The sequence below is a fragment of the Amborella trichopoda genome, chromosome 2 (assembly GCF_054954075.1).
Source record: "Amborella trichopoda isolate Santa Cruz 75 chromosome 2, AtrichopodaSantaCruz75HAP2 v2.0, whole genome shotgun sequence".
Taxonomy (NCBI): Eukaryota; Viridiplantae; Streptophyta; class Magnoliopsida; order Amborellales; family Amborellaceae; genus Amborella; species Amborella trichopoda.
Genome location: NC_142337.1, coordinates 19356406 through 19378111, shown reverse-complemented (window position 1 = coordinate 19378111; position 21706 = coordinate 19356406). Strand labels below are relative to the sequence as shown.

General features: G+C 36.8%; 1 protein-coding gene across 5 annotated transcripts in view; it reads right to left on the bottom strand.

Moving 5' to 3' along the window:
• LOC18445679 (Transducin/WD40 repeat-like superfamily protein) overlaps positions 1-21706 on the bottom strand; it is a 68656-nt gene that overhangs the window by 21445 nt on the left and 25505 nt on the right. For 2 of the 5 annotated variants that reach the window (XM_088858252.1, XM_006855812.4), the window contains 6 exons: positions 19585-19803; positions 19211-19392; positions 3703-3803; positions 1554-1736; positions 1370-1425; positions 1218-1275 (listed from right to left, as the gene is read on the bottom strand). In XM_088858252.1, the coding sequence (XP_088714378.1) occupies positions 1218-1275; positions 1370-1425; positions 1554-1736; positions 3703-3803; positions 19211-19392; positions 19585-19628 (624 nt within the window). In that variant the 5' untranslated portion in view covers positions 19629-19803. Of the gene's footprint in view, positions 1-1217; positions 1276-1369; positions 1426-1553; positions 1737-3702; positions 3804-4735; positions 4812-19210; positions 19400-19584; positions 19804-21706 lie in introns of those variants that run through there. The other 3 variants (XR_016049351.1, XM_088858253.1, XM_088858254.1) reach the window with 3 other exon arrangements.

Genomic DNA, 21706 nt, shown 5'->3' with positions numbered 1-21706 from the left:
GTATTAATCATGCTAGCCAGGGTTCCCCTAGTATAGGAATCAAGATAATGGTTCTAAGGACACAAACAACAGTTCCCTTGGTATTGAAATTGATGTATTGAATGGCCTTACTGGGGTTCTGGATGTAAAAATACTTGGTTTATTAATAATAAAATTTAGAAGGAAAAAAAAATGTATTTTGGGTTATCAGAATTTAGGAATGATGTCAATTACAGTTCGTAGACACCCATAGAATTCTTAAAAACCATCAAATGGCAAATAATAATAAATTTGTAGCAGGATGTTTCACTAGTCCACTAGGAAAGTAGTGTTTGTATTTACAAAACATACAAATATTATCTTATTTATACTTGAAAATAAGATTTTTTTTTCCATTGTGTCTTTGTGATGCTCCATGTAGTAATCTGTGGGAATCAAATCTAATCCCCAATACCCTCTCCGAATTCTCTTTAAGAAGTCGTCGGCAAGTTCTAGCACCAATAGAAAGGAAAGTTGTCTAAGAATCCCTAAATTTATTGAACAATATACTACTAAGTTGACGTGACATCTATTTTGTACGTGATTCCAAAAAGATGGGATCAAGATTCTATAAAGGTAAAAAAAGAGATTCCATATTGATCGAATCACGGTTTCATGCAACTATGAAGTCCGGTACTTGATGTTGTGGAATCTGGATTGCAAAAAAAGCGCATCGAGATTCAATGAATGCAGAATTGAGATTCCTAAATTCATGGAAACGGGTTCCTATGGAGAATCCTTGATGGCATCGCCGAATCGAGATTCTAAAGCAACACTGCCACTTGGCATGAGAGATCCTAGTAACTATGTTCAGACCATATGCATCAAAGTATCAATATGAGCCGATATAACACATGAGAAGAGAGGATTGTCTATGCAACAGTAATACTTGCAAAACAGGTTCAACAACATACTAGAAGCACCTTTGGCAATCAATCAAAATGATAAGATAATATTGGTAATATTCTTACGAACAATACATCTTTCAGAGCTTGCTTTTTTATATTAGATATAATAGCTTTAGACACAACAATAACCTCAATGTAGGAGACAGCAGGAAAATAGAGGGCTACTATTGACGTTTTCAAGAAATAATAAATGAAAATAGTGCGTGAATCAAGATAATTGCTGCAGTGTATGCAAAGAATATATACACAGTTTTCAAAGAATGATATAGATGAGTATACAGGAAAACTTACAGATCCATCCATAGAGCTAGCCAACAAGTAATGGTCTTCAGATTGAAGCAATGACAAGCTACACATGAAGGGAGAAAAATTTTAATCAACTTAGGCATATGCAGAATTCCAGCAAACCTGTATGCAACATTTCCAAAAGAAAATTACAATACCTGCAAATTGAAGATGGCATGAATATAGCACCAGAGGGATTCAGATTTCCCTTAAACTGCAATAAGAAACAATCAGGTATGTGTTTGAGGACCACTCTAAACACATTGTGCAAGACAATTGAAGAAACTTTTTGATACAATAGCTTTGAAATGGAGTTACTTAAAAAGTAAATTGGTTTTCAACCTGAAAGTACTTCTTGGAAAATCGATTGCTGTCTCCAATAGAAGCCAGATTGGCTTTAGTAGAAGGATAAGGAATAGTCTGCTTTGGAAGTACCACAGATTGCCCAGAAAGTCCTGTGTGTTTATAGCGAGCATCGATTGCGGCAATTGCTCCATTTCTAAAACCACAAAATATAATATTACCCTGTAATAAAAAAAATTCAATTAATTTCTGCCCCACATAATATTGCAAAATCATGCTAGTAGCAATTCATTGTCAAAATGCTGAATCAAGTGGACCTTGTGGCCCCATATGTTCCATAATTTTTTCTATTTTCCAAGTGTGCACATCGTAAGAGTCCTTGAACCATTCAAACCTATGACAGTTATTTTATCATTATCTTCATAACTCTGGTAAGCAAATTTCCCAATAAATCACCAATTGATTAATTAAATTCTCTTGAAGATATATGTTCCAACATAAAGCAAGCATTGAAATTGTATCAGGAAGGTCCCTTTCAGACCTAACAACATGAATTAATTTTCTGGCAAGTCAGTAAACAGGTAGAATTACAAAACATTTAGAGGTGGTATAAAATGGCAGACCATGTGATAACCAGACACAGGGCATTTAACATCAGAATTATTGCACAAAGATTCCATTTTATAATACAGAAAGAAATCGTCCACACAATACACTGCCAATGTCCAATTCTCCCATCTAGCTTCTCTATGAGGTTGCAGACTATCAATGGTTCATGTTTACTACTGCATGTGGATTGGTATGCATGGTCAACTGTCAATAAGCAGAAACCAACGTCATCTCCGTATCACCTATGTGTTTATCTCATCTAGTGTTATCATAATATCAAGAAGAATCTAGGCATAAATATTATACCAATACCAAGGATGATAGTGAAACAATTAAAGTGAAGGATTAAAAAATTCCATCATTTGGATCTTAGAAACAAAAATGTTGGGTCCAGGTGGCCCTATATGGTGAAACATAAAGCCAGTATATCTCTTGAATGAATCCAACCAGAACTATTAAAACAAAGCTCTATTGTGAAGCAGCTATCCAGCTAAATAAGACTCTTTGCTTCTTTTAGATCTTGGTATGAGAAAATAAAGCAGTAGCATTGTACACTTCGTACATCATGCAATCTAAAGAAAGAAACATATCAACAGGGGCTATTGCTTATTGGAAAAAAGGTCGTATATAGAGAAATTAAAGCTAGGTAGATAAAAATGTCTTTTTAAGGGTCTCTCTAACAAAAGGGATTCTTAACCTTAGTTTTCTACAAAATTAAGGAACAGAAATTAACATAAAAGAAAACTATGAATCCTAGAGGTATTTAGCAGATAGCATAATGCTTTTTTAGCAAACAACCAGGCTAATAAAAAGGAAAAGCATGCAGCTCAAGAGGGCAGAGAAAGAAAAGAAAACAAAGACGATGTAGCAACAAAGCCATCTCTACAGAAGTCAATGGAAAACGAAGAAATACTTGTTGCCGGAATTCAAGGGTGAAATTGGCATAGGGAGGATTTTCCAATATGGCCTAGGACTCGAAACTTGAATTAAAAATGAAGTCAGTGGCTAGAAATTCAAGGTGAAATACAGAGCATTGGTGCGCAATCCCTTAAAGAAGCACTGGTGTTGTTCAATATAGATCATATGCATTCTTTTAGAGGATACGTGGACCAAATAATGGAGGATAACTGTTTCTGACAAAACCACCTTGAAGAAGAGGAAAAGCAAGTAGTGTTCTGAGTCGCCAGATTACTCCAGGACCCAACATTTTAGTAATTCCATAAGTTTTATAGGAAGAACTCAAAATTTTGACAGCAGGCACAATGCTCATAATAAGGAACTTTCACCCGATTAATTTATTGAGTTTCCTGGGCTTTAATGCTGTAAAAATTTCTTTGTTTTCTGGTATGCCATTTTTTCATTCTTAGTAATTTAAAGGTTAGCAATTTAGCATCTAGAAGACAAACAATACTCTAGACGATTGTCAGCTTAATGTACCAGAATTCTTTTTTGTGATTATCCCTAAACTGCCAGTGAATATTACCACTTGATAAAACAACGAAGAGAATCAGCAGCTCACACCAAATAATAATACAAATCTCTTGTATCAATATAAAGTCAAAGTGAAAATAAACATTACCGATTGATCAAACTGCTGAGAGAGAATGTCACTTTTACTACGACATACCCAGGAAAGTACACCAGTTTCCAAACTTACTAAACCAGCTCCTTTGTTCGTACCTTAGAAGTATACAAAGCATCATTAAAAGGAAAGTAAAATGACCACAAAACAAATTCTTGAGTATGATAAGAAAAGGTCTAATAAGCATGCAGAGGCAAACATAACAAGAAATAAAGCAAGAGAACTGCATTTTCAGAAGAAATACCAAGAAGTAATAAAAAAAGACCATGTTGCTCACATTTTAGCCATTAATTAGGATGCCATTGATAACATGAAAGTACTTATAAAATAAGCTTAAGCAAGTCCCTCCAATGGGGCCCATATTTACTCAGCTGAGTAGGTCACAAAGTGAAGAAAGAAACTATCAACTATGAAGAAGTTCTCTGAGTATGATGACTAGGTAAATCCTGGATAAAAATTAGAAATGGAAAAAATTTATATAAGGTTGTAACCTTAAACTGTAGAAGTAAGGTGCACCTAAAACATCCATCATAAAAGGTTACTTTAAAGTTGGAAAACTCTCTAATTGAGCATATTGACATCGAGATGTATGAACATGAAGAAAAAGGATTTCTGAGTCCCAAAAGTAGTGCATATTGCAGCATAATATCTAGACGATCCATTTTCAAGATTTTCATGTGTTTATAGAAATCTAAACACACGAAAATTTTTGACCATCCTCTTTTGGAATCTAAAATTTTATAATTAGAAAAGAAAATGGATTCTCAGGACATCCTAAGAATTTATGACACCAAATTATATCTTATGATAAAATTTGGTGGTGCACCTTGCTTTCATTGTTAAGGTTGCAACCCTATGCAAACCACACCCTTTAGAAATTTCTAGATATACCATGCAAAATTAAATAAAACACTGAATGTATCAAAAGAAGAATTTCTTTTTCTTTATTCGGGTGTGTGAGGTGTTGGCTGGGCTCATGTTTCAAATAATATTTGAAATGATGAACCTAACTACATGAAGGTAATTGATGCGTACATGTCAACAGTGGAGAAGAAAACTCTGTTGCAGATATGACCCAGTGTGACTAGTTCCCTTAATATAGCTTCCTGAAATAAAACCTTTATAAGTTGAAAATGTGTCATATACTTGAACAGCTCCATGGTGAGATTATCCCTCACTAAGGTGTTTGTTGAATGTCAATGGAATGTTTTAACCACCTACTCAAGGAGAGCACAAGGCATGCAATACATAATGCTTAGCAACACAGTGTTGTCCTTGGGAAAATTTCAGATCTTCCACAGAAACCACCAACTCAAGAAGAGCACCATGCATGAAATGCTTAATGCTTGGGAAACACAAGGTTGTTCCCATAGAAAGGCAAATGCATAGGATGGCCTGGTTTGCTCATGAACCAAACGTGACCCAATTGGAAAAACACCCTACTTAACATCTGAAATGGAACATATTTACTGACTAATGAGCCCGACTACCCAGACAAATGCAGAGCATATAAAGTACACCCGTATCACAAGCTAGTGAACAGTGAAAGAAAATCTACCCACCTAGGCACCTGGGCAGCTAAAGGGGCAATCTGAGGTGAATGGGGCCCAGGCAGGGCCTATACAGAAATGTACTAGGGCACCGCCCTAGGTAGATGGCCTGTGAGACCCCATGATGCACTTGGCGAAGGGAGAGAGAAATCCCTCGGCCAAGGGAAAAAACCAAAAATCCCCTAAAAGGTTGGGCTCAGTAGCACGTTTGCCACCTCAGATTGGAACCAGAGCAAGTGGTCCAAAATACAAAGAGGAAAAAGGCAAGTAACATTTTTAGACACCCTGATTTGGGAATGGCATTCGCTAATGCCTCCATCTTTTTTAACAACTCGTGAAATTTTTGCGCCTTGCAGATAGTGAGATAGAAATGGCAATGGAGTGTATGTACAAGGCAATGGATGTTTCAAAAGAAGAGATCAAGAGAAGCATGAAAAGCGAAAAAAAGTAGATATGCCCCTGTTTTGAAATTTGTAGAAGACAAATGGAATTCACAGCTGGAGATGCCACTCCACCTAGCAAGGTACTATCTCAACCTTGCTTAATAATATATTGATCCAAAGTTAAAGTATAAAGGTTGTTTCATGCAAGCAATTGACAAGTGCAATGTGAAACTCAATCCTAATGTGGACGTCCAAGACTAAGTACCAATGGAGCTTGACTCAATGTGGACGCTTGGGATGGAGATAGCGATAAGGCTAAGAACAAATATCAATCCAGGCAAGTTCAAAATTATTTTCTGATAGTAAATTCGTATTTAAGACATTTGCAATTTCACCGTTTACCCTACTCTCCTAACATGTATTATATTTTTCTAAGTAACTTGTATTATAATTTTTTAAGTTATAAAAATATAATATTACAGTCCTGCATTATGCAACACATGCATACAAAGAACAGAAGAGTCTTGAGCAGCAGAGATTGAATAACCTTGTTATTTGTTAAGTATAATCAGACTTTGAAGGTGAGCTATTTGGAGCACAATGGAATCGAACCCATCATTATGAAAGATATGGGTGAAGCGCGAGTGGTTGATCGATTAGGATGTTGGGGATGAACAAGTATGTGTAGGAGAGATCTTGACATGGAGCCAAGTTCATGAGGCAGCTGGAAGTGCAACGAACCCTGTTTGGGTTACTAGATCCCATTCTCAAAGGAAGGCGAAGGGGAAGAGGTTGATGAGAGTGAGAGGAGGAGGAGGATGCAGACTCAAAGGTGACTAGCAAGAAGAGGAATATGAGGAGGGAGATGACTCTGATAATAGCGACGACTAGGAATCATCAGCAGATTCAAGTGCATATGATCTTGGGCGTAGAGATGGATGTGTTATTGCTATAGTGATGAAGAAATTTGACCTCAAATTTGAGCTCTTCATAGAGATGGATGTGTTATTGCTAGTGATGAAGAAATTACAACACTAGCGATGAAGAAATTTGATCTCAAATTTGAGTTATTCATTTTTGTAGTCTTGTTTTGAGCTTCGTTGCATTATGTCCTTTGAGTTTTGACATTTTTGAGTTGCGTTGTGACTTGTAATGTCATAATGACATGTAATGGTTATTGATACCTTTTATTGTTGCGAAAAGTAAGGATGTTGGGCAAATTTCAATCATTTAAAGATTTATTCATTGAATTTCAAGTTTCAAAGTCATGTATGCCTAAAAGTTTAAAATGTACAAGAAAATAAAGACACAGAAATCTGTGAAATAATTTTTTTAATAAAAAATATTTTATACACTCATTCAACGGGATTTAGTAACCATCAAAAAAACCCCAATATCATCTTCTAGGGCCTAGAGCTCCCCTCCTTTATGTGCCAGCGGTCAAGGCATTTGGGCACCCACCTAGGCGGCTGAATCCACCTTCTTCAACATTACGAGTGAATTAACAGGGTTCAAAAACATATCAACCCTAGCCCAATTCCTTACATAACCAAAATCCCTGTGTTCGTGCAAATATTATGAATAATATTTTCTTAAACAAAGACCTTATGTGTTAGATTCACGAACAATCAGAGCTAGGAAGCCACCTATAAGAACTGAACTTTATGAAATATGTAATTGGTAGAGCTTCTTCAACATTTTCTAAGTTGGGAATCTGCTTACTCAAGTACAGATACAAGAGGGTACAGACTCCCAAAAATTATCTTCAATGCACTAAACTTAATGGTTTTATGCGCTCTAAAGACATTTTGTGATTCATTATCGATATAGTAGTCTTGGAACTATTAAAGGGCATATCTTAAAACTGTTCAACTGTTTTTCTGTAAATTTTCCTGATAATTCAAACTGCTTTTCTTTCTTTATTCTGTAAAACATGTCACATCACACACTAGAAGACGCATCACATCATAATCCAACTCAGCCACCTAGCACCACACTGGGCACGTTTGTTTCTCGTGAAAATATTCCCCGGGAAGTATTTTCATGTAAAAGAATTCCCTCGTGTAATTAAGTGTGGTAATATTTTCAAACCAACTAGTCCCAGTGCATCTATTCACACCAATTGGCAGATAACTGGTGTAAAAATATTCCCAAACCTAATCACATGAAAGAATTTTTCCAGGTGAAAATATTTATTTCAAGAAGTATTTTCACACAAACCAAAAATGCCACAATCTCTATTCTTTCTTCAAACCAATTCCACCAGCCATAGTGACCTTCCACACTAGCTCACTCAAATGGACGGAGTCCTTAAGTGGATAAGCCTCTAGGGTCTCTCCCTTATGTTCTCCGCATTTCTCAAGAATAAAAAATGCCCTTCTCGTAAATAAACCAACAAATGAGGCAACCTCAAGTTCTAAGATACAATTGCATAAGTTAACGATCTAATCACCAAATCTAGCAACATAAGCTAGTGGACATTCCCTTTAAGAAGACTTTTGAGTTGAGAAATTTCAGCCTCACCTTCTTAAGAAACTGATGCAAATAAAAACTGAAGTTGTTAAATTTTTTTGTTTTATATTTCCTTTTATTTTAGTAAAGGTGTTATTTGAGATTGTAATTTTCGTAAGAGTTACTTTTGTCTTCTTTAATTGTAAAGATTTAAAGGGTAGAATGGTAAATTATTTATAGGAGTTGGTTAGGATAGATTTTCATGAGGATATAGTTTCTATTTTTGTGGGAGTTGAGGTTGTTATCTCTAAATGGGTTGACAAGGAACATGAAAGGAAAAATAAGAAAGAGATGAGGAAGGGAAGTTAGAGAGAGAAGAAACATGAAAAGTAGGTAGAGAGATAAGGAGAAAATCTTAGGAGACGAGAATTGGACTTGAGTAAGGAGTTGATCTCGTGAAAAAGATATAAAGAACCAGCGATGGTATATTCTTTCACCTTTTATTATTATTTTTATTTTAATTATTTCTCCCAGTATCAGTTGGCATCAAAGCCTTGAGATCAAAGATCCATTCACTAAATGGAGTGTTTGGATCGATTTGAGCAATTGGATCAATAATTCGATAGACACATGGAAGACCTCTACAGATCAATAAAACAGTATCTACAAGATCGACTTAGTATATTGCAACAAGACGAACAAGAATATGAAGAGGTAGATCTCGATACAAAAGACGATGTAACAACCCAAAAGCGCAAGAAAGTTTGAAAATCAATTATGAAAAAGAAGAAATGTGTGTTGCAGTATTTGAATTCCAGCCCTAGGAGTCTAAAGGAGAAATCGAGATTAAGTTCGAAATCTTGATGCTCTACTTCAAGTTGCACACAAAGTATTTAATAAAATAGTTTCTTGAAGACAAAAGGTGGGACTTCATCCCCAATTATTTGATTGGCTTATGAAAGATGTAAGCTCAAGGTCAAGCTTCCCCCAACCCCAGGAGAATAATGCAAATAAAAATCATAGTTTTTTAATTTTTTTGGTTTATATTTTTTTATTTCAGAAAAGGTGTTATTTGAGATGTAATTTTCTAAAGAGTTATTTTTCTCTTCTTTAGTTGTAGACATTTAAAGGGTAAAATAGTAAATTATTTACATGAGTTGTAATTAGGAAAGATATCCATGAGTATATAGTTTCTATTTTTGTGGGGGTTTAGGTTGTTATCTCTTAATGGGTTAATAAGGATCATGATTTGCGAGGATTGAGGTTGTTATCTCTTAATGGATTGATAAGGATCATCAAACGAAAAATAAAGAAAGAGATGTGGAAGGGAAGTTAGAGAGAGAAGAAACAAGAAAAGTAGGTAGAAAGATAAGGAGACGAAAATTGGATTTGAGTACAGAGTTGATCTTATGAAAAAGATCTTTTGGGGTAGACTCCCTTGCAGACCTAGAGAGGGTATATTCTTTCACTCTTTATTATTATTTTTATTTTAATTATTTCTCCCTGCATCAGTTGGCATCAGAGCCTTGAGATCAAATATTCATTCACTATTCGATCGATTTGATTAGATAGACACTTCGAAGACCTACGAAAATCAATACAACAATATCTACAAGATTGACTTAGTATATTTCAACAAGAGGAACAAGACTATGAAGAGGTAAATCTCGATACCAAAGACAATGTAACAACCCAAAAGAGCAAGAAATTTTGAAAATCAATTATGAAAAAGAAGAGATGTGTGTTGCAGTATTTGAATTCCACCTTGTGAGTCTGAAGGAGAAATCAAGATTAAGTTCGAAATCTTGATGCTCTACTTCAAGTTGCACCCAAAGTATTTAATAAAATGGTTTATTGAAGACAAAATGAGGGACTTCATCACCAATTATTCGATTGGGCTCTGAAGGAGGTAAGCTCGAGGTCAAGTTTCCCCCAACCCCAGGAGAATAATACAAATAAAAATTGAAGTAGTTTAATTTTTCTAGTTTATATTTTTTTATTCTAGAAAAGGTGTTATTTGAGATTGTAATTTTCTTAAAGAGTTCTTTTTGTATTCTTTAATTGTAGATATTTAAAGGGTAGAATAATAATTATTTATAGGAGTTGGTTAGGATAGATTTTCATGAGGATATAATTTCTATTTTTGTGGGGGTTGAGGTTGTTATCTCTTAATAGGTTAATAAGGATCATGATTTGTGGGGATTGAGGTTGTTCTCTTAATGGGTTCATAAAGATCATGAAAAAAAAAATAAAGAAGGAAATGAGGAAGGGAAGTTAGATAGAGAAGAAACATGAAAAGTAGGTAGAGAGATAAGGAGAATATTGTAGGAGAAGAGAATTAGATTTGATTAAAGAGTTGATCTTGTGAAAAGATCTTTTGGGATGGACTCCCTTGCGGACCTAGAGAGGGTATATTCTCTCACCCTTTATTATTATTTTTATTTTAATTATTTCTCACTGCATAAGAAATCCTACTCATTGGACAAACCATTGCTTCCTCCCTTGTCCTATCTCATTGATTCAAAAACCCTACTCATTCTGAACACACTTTGAGACCTCTCTCTCTCCTCTCTCCCCTCTCCAAGGCATCTCTCTCTCTCTCTCTCTCTCTCTCTCTCTCACACACAAGCAAGGTGGCACACCCCCCCCCATAAGGATATTGGAGTGGCACACAACTCTCAAGAAAGTAAGGGGGCATGCCCAGCCCAGATTTAGGCCAGGGGAGTTGCCACTCAGTGGCATGCCCCGAGGTTTTATAAGGGTCTAAAAAAGTCCTAATTGTGACCCATGCTCTCAGCCTCATAGATTTCAGATAAGGATGCTCCAAAGACACTTCCCAGTTCAGATTGGTGGATTCAGCAGGATCAAAGAATCAAATGCTCCACAGGTGTGTGAAGTCCTAAGGGGGTAGCCAAAGGCAAACGTTGAGTAAACCTTCGTTGTTTATTTATTTTATTCTGCTATTCTTGATTCATATTTTTTGTTTTCTAATTTGCAATTTTGATTTTTTTTTTTTTTTTTTTTAATAACATTTGGCAGTAAGATTTAAAAGATCCTAGACTGTAGTAGGTTCATTTTTGTATCGTTTGTTAGTAGAAATTTCAGCAATTAATAAAGAAAATAAGAAAATTCATGAACTTCTATCTTGGAATTCTACATAGCCACTTCTTTCATTGGTATCAAAGCTAGTGTTATTACTGCCATCGTTTAGGGTTTTTTTTTTTTTTTATTGAGTCAAGAACATGGCAACCAACGGTTTCGGAGTTGAAATTTTGAAGACCGAGAGTTTCGATGGGAAGAATTGTGAACGTTGGAAGACACATAGGCTATGTTCTCTTTGAAAGACTTGGTCAGCTGCTCACACATAACCCCCCACCTATCCTAAGCGGCAACGCTTATGAAAGGAAAGCAATTAAGGATGCTTATGCCCGGTGAGAGCCCAAAAATACCCTGGCTAAGTATCTCCTTTTGATGGCTATGGACGACTCTCATGCACTCGAGTACAAAACCCCAAAGACTATAAAGGAGATCAATGAGACTAGGATTATGCCACTCCTTCCCTCACAACAAAGACACTTGCTCTGAAGCAATACTCTGGTTCTGAAAATGAGAGGAGGAAAGTTGGCTGAGCACATCGAGCAATTCAAAGCTCGTCTGAGAACTTGAGGTGGCACAAATAAAGCCCAAGGAGAATATGCAACGTCCGCCACCTGCTCAACACTTTACCAACTTCATGGGAAGCTTTTGCCTCATCCCTTACTGCAGAGGAGTGCACGCTAGATGAGATCATCACTATGCTCAAAGCAAAAGAAGACATAAGAATGAAACGCGATGCTTGAGGTACCAGAGACTTCGTGAGTCTGGTAAATCTCAAACCCAACACCTGCTTATTCAAGAAAAAGAAGGGGCAAGGGCAACAATAAGGATAAGAAAGATGAAAATCAAATTGGGGAAAACAGGGATTAAGAAAAAGGACTTAAAGAATACTAAGTGTTATAATTGCAATAAGTATGGGTACATAGCGAGATATTGGAAGGCACCAAAGAATGAAAACCCCAGGGGTGATAGGGCCCATGCTTGTGTGGTCGTTGAGACCATGTTAGATAAACCTAAAGAGAAACCTTGGTGCTTTGACTCGGGGTCCACTGCCCATATGTCTAACACCAAGGTCGGTTTTTGAAATTTTAAATCTATTGCCCAAAGGGACCAGCATATCTTTATGGGCGGAAATCAGAAAACAGAAATACTTGGTATAGGGGATCATGTCCTTCAGTTGGAAAACAGAAAAAGCATGATCCTAAAGCAAACTCTTTATGCTCCAGACATAAGAAAGAGTTTGGTTTCAGTCTCAAAGTTAGCTAAGGCAGGATATTCCACCATTGTTACTGGCAATAAGGTGGAAGTTAAATTAGCAAAGAAATAGTTATGAATGATCTTCTTGTATATGGTTTATTTACAGTTAAAATAAAGAATTCTATTTGCTAGGTCTCATCTTTTGATGATACTGATAATGCATATGTATGGCACATAAGATTGGGGCATATATTATAAGAGAATGGAGAGATAAAGAGAGATTACTAAAAGGCCTAAATAGGGAGTTAACCAAAGTATGTGAATCATGCATTCAATGACAGCCAGTTAAGAAATCCTTTACAAAAGCTCAGAGAGCTACCGACATTTTAGATGTTGCTCATAGTGATATTTGTGGAACTATGAATGTGGCCCCTAAGGGCCACAAGAGGTACATTATCACTTTTATAGATAACTACTTCCGTTTTGGCCATGTATACCTGATAAGTAAAAAAGCAAAAGCCCTAGACTGTTTTACAGAGTACAAAGCCGAGGTCGAGACCCAAACAAACCAAAAAATGTAAGGTCCTTTGAAACGATAGGGGCGGTGAGTATTCCTCACAGTTATTTAAGTCAGTCTGTGTCGACACAATATCACAAATCAATACACTATGCCATAAACTCCTCAATAGAATGGGTAGCCCAGTGACAGAACAAGAACCTCGTGAAAATGGTAAGGAGTATGATAGGGTATGCTAAGCTCTCCCTAGATTTCTAGGGGATGCAGTTTATTGGCTGGTTATGTTCTTAATCGAACTCTCATGAAAGCAATCCCACTAACTCCTCATGGCATTTTCACTGGTCGTGCTCCATCCCTTGACCACATATAAATGTGGCGATGCTCAGACCATATTCTCATAACTCACCAATATAAGATGAAGTTGGAAAACAAAACTATTAAGTCTAACTTCATGAGATAACCTTATCATGGTAAGGGATACTAGTTCTACAATCCAGCCACTGAGGTTGTCCTAGAGAGTAGGGATGCCCACTTCCTTAGAGGATGAGTTCCTCGAGGGTCGTGGCACTCGTAAGCAAGCAGACTTTATAAAATGATGAGTAACAAGGATACGACTCAGGATACCGAACCACCTTATCCTAGGAGATGTAACCGTATTAGGAGAAGACTCCATTTCTTCACCTTCCCAAGATATTACTATGAACGAATTGAAAGAGAATCCTTGCATGAACATTGTTCCTATCTAGAAGCCATAACCTATCCAAAAAAGAACCAATGGGAAGAGGCCATGATCGATGAACTTAATTCAATTAAACAAAACCATGTTTAGGACCTAGTCACCCTACCTCATGATAGAATACCTATAGGCTGCAAATGGATTTATAAGAAGTTCAAATCAAAAGGGACACTTGAAAAGTATAAAGCCAGATCAGTAGCAAAGAGGTTTACTCAGAAAGAAGGAATTGACTACGACGAGACCTCCTCCGCTGTAGCTTAGTTCCCCTCCAAATAGCAATAGCAACCCATCTCGACTTCGACCCCCACCAAATGGATGTAAAGACAACCTTTCTTAAATGGGGAGTTAGATGAAGAAATTTATATGGAAACAATCAATAGGCTTTATAAAGAAAGGAGAAGAAAATCTAGTGCGTAAACCATTGTTTGCAAAATCACCCGATCTAACAGCTAACCGCCCGGCTAGGGTAATCAATCGATATTTAAAAAAAAAAATCAAAAAAATGTATATAAATTCTCAAAAATAAGGAATTTGATTTGTAATGCATTTTTAAATATTCTGTACATTATGGTAAAGATTAAAAATAGTTTTGGTCATTAATACTCACTTTTATATTTTCCCATCTTTTTTAGAAAATTTTAAAAGTAGCCCTTGTAAAATATAAAATAGGTTAAAATCCTTTTTTTTCATTAATTTTCAACTTCATTTGAATGTGTTTTGTTTTAATCATTCTTTATATACTTTTCATATTTTAGTAGATTTTTTTTGTATTTTTTTGCAACACTTTTTTGACCGCCCGAGACTTATGCGGTTAGAGCGGTTGAATCGAGAGGTTTACTGGTTTAGCCGGTTAAACCTCTTCCAAGCCCATGTCAAGTTAACTGTTCCGGTTCGATTTTGCGAACACTAGCATAAGCTTAGGAAATCCCTTTATGGCCTAAAACAAACATTTAGGCAGTTGTATATAATGTTTCAAGAGACCTTGTCATACGCTGATTTTGTGCCTAACCAGGACGATTATTGCATCTATGTCAAGGTCAGTAAGAGTGATGTTGGGTTCATCTCCCTGTATGTAGATGACATACTAATTCCAATAGTTCAATGACTCTTGTTTTGGAAACAAAAGCTTTCTTATCACAGCATTTTGATATGAAGGATCTTTGGAGAAGCTTCGTATGTTTTGGGAATCAAGATAACAAGAAATAAAAGAGTAAGAGAGAGAACCATTCAGCTATCTCATGAGACATATTCCAAGAAAATATTGGAAAGATTCGAAATGGTTAATTGTAGACACATACTGACCCCTATTGATAAGAAAACCAAGTTAAGCCTAGCCATGTGTCCCACAAGTACAAAAGAAAATGAGGCCATATAGAGAATTTCATACAAAATTGCAGTTGGGTTGCTGATGTATGCTATGTTAGGGAGGAGACTGGACTTATCGTTTTCCATGAGTATCATTAGCATGCCCTAGAGTATTCCAGGTATGAAGCATTAGAAGGCAATAAAAAGAGTTATGCGATATTTGAAGGGAGCCACTAATCTCGTGCTTACTTATGGAGTAGGCTCGCATATACAAATACAAAGATATTTAGATGCGGACTACCAGCGCGATCCACGAAGTCGACATCGGGGTTTATTTTCACAATTGCCAATGGAGTTGTTTCATGGTGCTCAAGAAAACCGGACGTCGTTGCACTCTGGACTATGGAGTCTGCGTACGTGGCTTCTTGTCTCACAGCTCAATAAGTCGTCTGGTTAAAGAAGTTCCTGAATCGGCTCATATTCGATCTAGTAAAGTGCCGATGTGTTAGGATCTTCTGCGACAACCAAGCAGCGATTTGTGTGGCTAAAGAGCCACAATTTCACAAGAAATCCAGGCACAGAAAGGTGGAACCACATTCACAACAAGATTAGAGCAGGAGAGATTGATGTTGCATATCTCCTAACATAGGCTATATTAACAGCTACTTTGACTAAAGGATTAGCGACAAATGTGTTTGCAAGCACGTACATGGGATGGGCTTGAGAGAGATGAGTGTGAGGGAGTGATTGTACAGTCTTCAAAGGCCAAGTAGGTGATGTTGGAGTTTGTGGCCTTTAAAGGCCATGAGAGCATGTCAGTATAATAAGGGAGAAAGACATAAACCCCACTCTCTAAAATTATAACTTCAAATAACATCTTGGTTCGATAAATACCCAATGAAACCCCCCAAGTTAAACAAGAAAAGATGTTTAACCCCTTCTTACCTTTTTCATTGTCTAAATTACAGAATTTACCCTTTTTTTGTTTTTACATAACCTCATCATAAAAGTCGAGTTTGTGATGCATCTTTTACTACTTAAGGTTTACGAGTTGAGAGAGAGAGAGAAGTATTCAAGGAAGGTTGCTAGAGAGGAAGGAAGAGGTCCCTGAGTGAAGAAGAATGAGAAAGAGAAGGAGAGCTTTTCCAGGATTTAGATAACATGGTGATTAGGAAAAATAAGAGGGTAAATTCTGAAAGTTGGACAACAAAAAAGGTAAAGAGGGGGTTAAATGTCCTTTTTTGCTTAACTTGAGGGATTCCATGGGATATTTATAGGACCAAGGGGATATTTGGAATTATAATTTTAGAGAAGGGGGGTCAATGTCTTTGTCCGATATGATAAATGGTAGTGAATTATGCACTTTAGTGGGAATGCATGATGGTTGACTGACCTAGGGTTAAGAGATCTAAGGCCTGAATCATGTTCCCCTAGGCATTGACATTACCAGTGAGGGTTTATAGACGATCATCTCTTGTTGAGGTCAAAGAGATGCCTAGGGACATTTGCAGGCCAAGAGAGCTTTGTGGTCTCTTGTGTGCGAATGTAAGTTTGTGAGAGCGATGGCCAAATCCTCAACAAAACTTCCTCACAGCATGTAGATATGACACCTGCATTTTTAGGAAGCAATTCTACATAAAGATACATGTACATGTGCATGGAGAGAGCCCACTTGCATTATAATATTGTGTGCAATTGACTTGCTCTTTGGGGAGGGGAGGAAGTGTAATCCACATACTAAGACTATGATTTCCCCTATTTATTGGCCAGCTTTGACAGGCCAATCATGAGCCCTTACACATGACAGTGGGTCATGGATCATGTTGAGCTGGTTTGAGAAGACAGTAGTGGATTATGGATTGTGGCACGAGTAGAGTGCCCTAATTATCACTTACTTTTTTGACGACCCATTAGTACCAATCCAATTCTAGATGTATTTATATGTGTTAAATTTTTTAAAAAGCCAAAAATATTGTTTTCAACTAAATTTGTGGTTCTATGATTTTTTAATATTTTCAGAATTTTGAAATTTTTTTTCAAATGAATAAATAACTATTTCTAAAATTATTCCAATATGTGGGAAGTTTTGAAATTATATTTTAAAAGTGGTGGGACCCACATGGAGAAGCTAAGGGCCCAACTCCCACAAGTGTGGGGCCACATGGTGTGGGACGTGGGGCCACATGGTGTGGGACGTGGGCCCACATATGTGGCCCGTGGGCCCACAAGGGCCACACACCCTACATAGAGGGACGTTCCATGTTTCTCATTATTTTGGAAAAATTGTGTCGAAACAAATGTTTTAAGTTAGTTCGAAATCTGGAGATAATCTTACTGAATTTTTTTTTAGATATTTATGCGATCTAGGTTATTTTGACCAAATTTTTTTGTTTTTTAAATTCTTAATTATCCCTTTGTGAGAGAAAAAGAAATTCTAGAAAATTCAATACACAAAGTTTGACTCGTCAATGTCTAGATAGATTAGAAGTGGACATGGGTCAAAATATCGAGGGATAAGGTTCTCAAAATCATCCCTAAATCATGATGGCTGCTTTCAAGGATGGATGGCTCAGATCGTTTCTCTCTCACCTCATAGATTACCCAAATATTTTAGATGTTGAATTCTAGTCTGATTGGAATACCCTAGATCCCTTGAGGCCTATATAAGGATGGGAACCTCCTCATTCTCAACATACATTGAACCCTCTTCTCTCCTCCTTTCACTCTCCAAGCCATCTCTCTCTCTCTCTCTCTCTCTCTCTCTCTCTCTCTCTCTCTCTCGGTGGCACGAACCTCTCAAGATAGTAAGGAGTCCCGTGCAGCCAAGATTTAGGTTAGGGGAGGTGCCACTCAATGGCATGCCCAAAGGTTTTAAAAAGGGTCTAAAAAATCCTAATTTGTGACCCATGCTCTCAGCCCTATAGATTTTACATAAGGATGTTCTAGAGGTGCTTCTCAGTTCAAATTAGTGGATTCAACAACATCTCAAAATCAAATGCGCCATTGGTCAGGTGATCAAGTGTGCGGAGGGCAAGTCCATAAGGGGTAATTTTAGGAAAAAGTAGGGTAAGTTTTCCTAGATTATTTATTTTATTATGCTATTCCTGATTCATATTTTTGTTTCCTAATTGGTAATTTGAGTTTTTTTAATATAAAGTTTGGTGGTAAGATTTAAAACATCCTAGATGGCATGAGATTCACTTATGTATTGTTTTGTGGCAATTGTAAGTAGAAATTCCAGTAATTAATAAAGAAAAGAAGAAAATTTTTGTACTTATATCCTGGAATTCTACATAGCTACTTCTTTTAGTTGTGAGAATCAATTCCACCAATCCTAATAAAGAATTCAACAAATCATCATGTCTTATAAAGCATGCAAACAATCAAAAATAATTTGCTGTGGTACAGTAATTCGCTTTGTTAGTAACCACTAAAAAATAAACAAACTAGAAAATAAGTATTGTTTCTCATCATTATGGGAATTTTACATACAGAACAAAAAAAAGTATGCATTAAAGAATAGTTCATATTTTGAAACATTTTATACTAAGCTCAAATTCTTTTATTCCCATTTTACCCCTAGTTCGAGAAACCCATGTTTTGAACAAGTCAAAACACACAAATTTTTGCTGCTTCTAAAGTCCAACTTTTGGACCACTAAAATACAAAATACAAAATACAAAAAAAAAAAAAAAAAAAAAAAAAAAAAAAAAAAAAAAAAAAAAAAAATTGACAGTTTGAAATTATAACTTTCGAACTACCCAAAATGCAAAATAAAATAAGCATTAGGGAGGTAGTTAATAGAACTTTCGAAACCACCATAAACAACACAATAAGCAAAAGTAAGTGCTTGGAAACAAACCACCATAAACAACACAATAAACAAAAGTAAGTACTTGGTTGTTTCCAAAGTCCAAATTATTATTTTTTCATGTTTTGGGCAGTTCGAAAGTCAGACTTTTGAACCGCCCAAATGCTCGGTGGTTTTTTATTTTTTTGGTGTTGAGCAGCTCGAAATTAGAATTTTTGAACCGCCCATACACTTAGATTTTTTTGTGTTTTAGGTGGACCTCGAACCAAGGCTAAAATAGGAATTAAAAACCCAAAAATTTTGAACCTCACCGTGAAATGTCACAAATAAAGGATCATTATGTAATACTGAAACTAATTTTGCGTTCCTACATAAATTTCCCTATAGCAGTGAACTCCCTTTGATTATAATAAAATAAGAGCAAAAGGTAATAGTGGGATCATAATTAACGCCAAATACCAATCGCCGCTTTTGTTCCACTTGAATTAACATCAGCAGTCCATATCGTGTGATTAGTAGAGAAAACTTCAGAAACCCTTCTTTGCAAGGGCGTCCTCTGTCTTTCATAGTTGTGTACCGGGTCCATCAAATGTAAAACATAGAGGGATCCCCCTGATATTCCTGAACCAAGAGTTGCAATTCTATTTTCTTGTGTCAAGAATTAGGAGTTATAAATTAAGATAATGAATGTGTTCTAAGTAAGTGACATATGAATTGATAAAGAAAACAAAACCAACAAGTACAAAGAGTATTTAATAGTATTGCAAGAGAAGCATTAAGTGCAAGGAATAAAAGACAAAAAACAGAGTCGTAATTTAGCATTCTGTGGATACAATAGATGCTGAGAGAGACATGAGTCGTTATGAGACGATGCCATCTTCTTTATACACGATGTACTGGATAACAAGGGTACCGATGGTGCTATCGAACCACAGATAGAAGGAGGTGCACCGTACTCGGCCACTAATTCATTAGCAGGAGGACTTATACGAGTCGAGTTACATTCCACGGCATTATCAGAATACCATTCAGAAACCCCAACACCAAAAAAACTGCAAAGAATCCAAAATCACCATATTGATAGAAATCCATTGAACAAAGAGTCATTTCAAAGCCAAAAAGCATGAGGAAGAAATGTGTTGCCAACCAATAATATAGTTCAAATAAAGAAACCATAAACACGCATTATGCACAACATAACCAATAAATAAATTGACCAGGATCATAAGATTGTACCTGCAAATTCACCCGCTAATAAATTTCTGTCAGCATTTAGCAGTCTAATGCAATAACATAAAGATTGAACCCAAAATTCTTATCTCTTGTGTTGGAGAAAGCAGGAGACCATATTGCTTCAACAAGTTCCCATTACTCACAGTTAACATTTCATTCAAGATGAAAGAAAAAAGGCCATACAAAAGAGACATATACACAGGGGAGGGGCGAAGAGTGAGAGAGTGGAAAGGGAAGTAGAAAGAGGGGAAAAAAGGTAGAAGTTAATGAGAGGTAGATACACTGTGGATCTGGACTCAGAGATGGAGTAAGTCTTGCAGATGAATGAAACGAGCCTGCCCACTCCTTCCCCGGCAAAGTAATTCATGAAAGCTTATCTTCGCTAAAACTTCAATATTCGATTTGGATCCTCTCCATTATTTGTTGGGCTTTGAAGTGGGCTCAATCAAAAAGGGGTTGTTTATCACATAAAGTGAATATGATCTAGACATCCTCAAGGAAACATGGAAACTAGTAGTCAAACCTACTTGTTCTCTAGTCAATCCCTCTTCTCAACTTGATCACAGTTGAAGAGCACCTTTAGATGACATTGGAGTCCATCAACGTCTTGCTGGGCACCTCACTTCTATCAAGATCACCACAAGACACCATCTATATTGTTAGGTGGGTCAATTTATGTATAAACCTTAAATTCCACGAATGGTAGTTTTCACACGCATTATGTAACATCCCAAGTCATAGTTTTCACACGCATTATGTAACATCCCAAGTCAACTCCTACTCGAGGTATTCTTAGGACTAAGGATACTTGTATAGACCCAGCTGGCAACTCCAATAATGGCAAGGCTGGGCATCCTATTGATCGCCAATCCACTACCGATTATTGCACATTCATTGGTGATAATCTGGTCACTTACGAGGAAAAAGAAAACAATGAACACACACTCTAGCATAAAGGCAGAGTATGGAGCCATTGTTGTTGGGATTTGTGGCCTTAAAAGACAGTCACACTCGGTCTTTGGTATTCAGCTCTAGTATATTCCCATTTGTACGTGTACTCAAGCTTTAAAACTCTAGTTTAATTGAGAGTGTGATCCTCCACTGATGAAATAGGCCATGTGAGTAGGCTCTGGATCAGTTTTGGCATGCTTGCTGTCCTCCATGGATGAAAGAGACCAAGCGAGTATGGAGTTCTATTAGGATGAAAGAGGCCGTTAGGGTAGGGTTCTGGTTAAATGAAAGAGATCACCAAAGTATTCGCTCTTGCCTTGGCTTGGGGATGGCTAGATTGAACAAAACTCTCACGTCCTGGAGTGTGGGCTTTGTGGCCAAATGCATCACCGATATGGGTGGTGGATGCCTTATCAAAGCTGGTTGCAGCCCAATGGTTTATTGTTTTGGCTAGTAGAACTAAAAGATCTCGTACAAGGATCTTAAAGATCCAACAGGGATTGGAAAAATGATGGGACAAATCCTATTAGTGATAATGGTGAATATCCACCCTTGATCAATGATGGTTGGCCAGGGGTGGATGTCTAAGGTGGCCACTCTCGTATGATAATCTCCCATTGGAGCTAGAAAGCAGATCCCATTATTTCCTTTATACCCCTAGACACCTCAATATAAAGGGTAACACACCTTATAGGATATAGAGTTTTCTTTGAGAGCATCATTGTGGAGAGCCCTAGGAGAGGGTCACGAAGTGAGAAGCTTGAGGAAAGG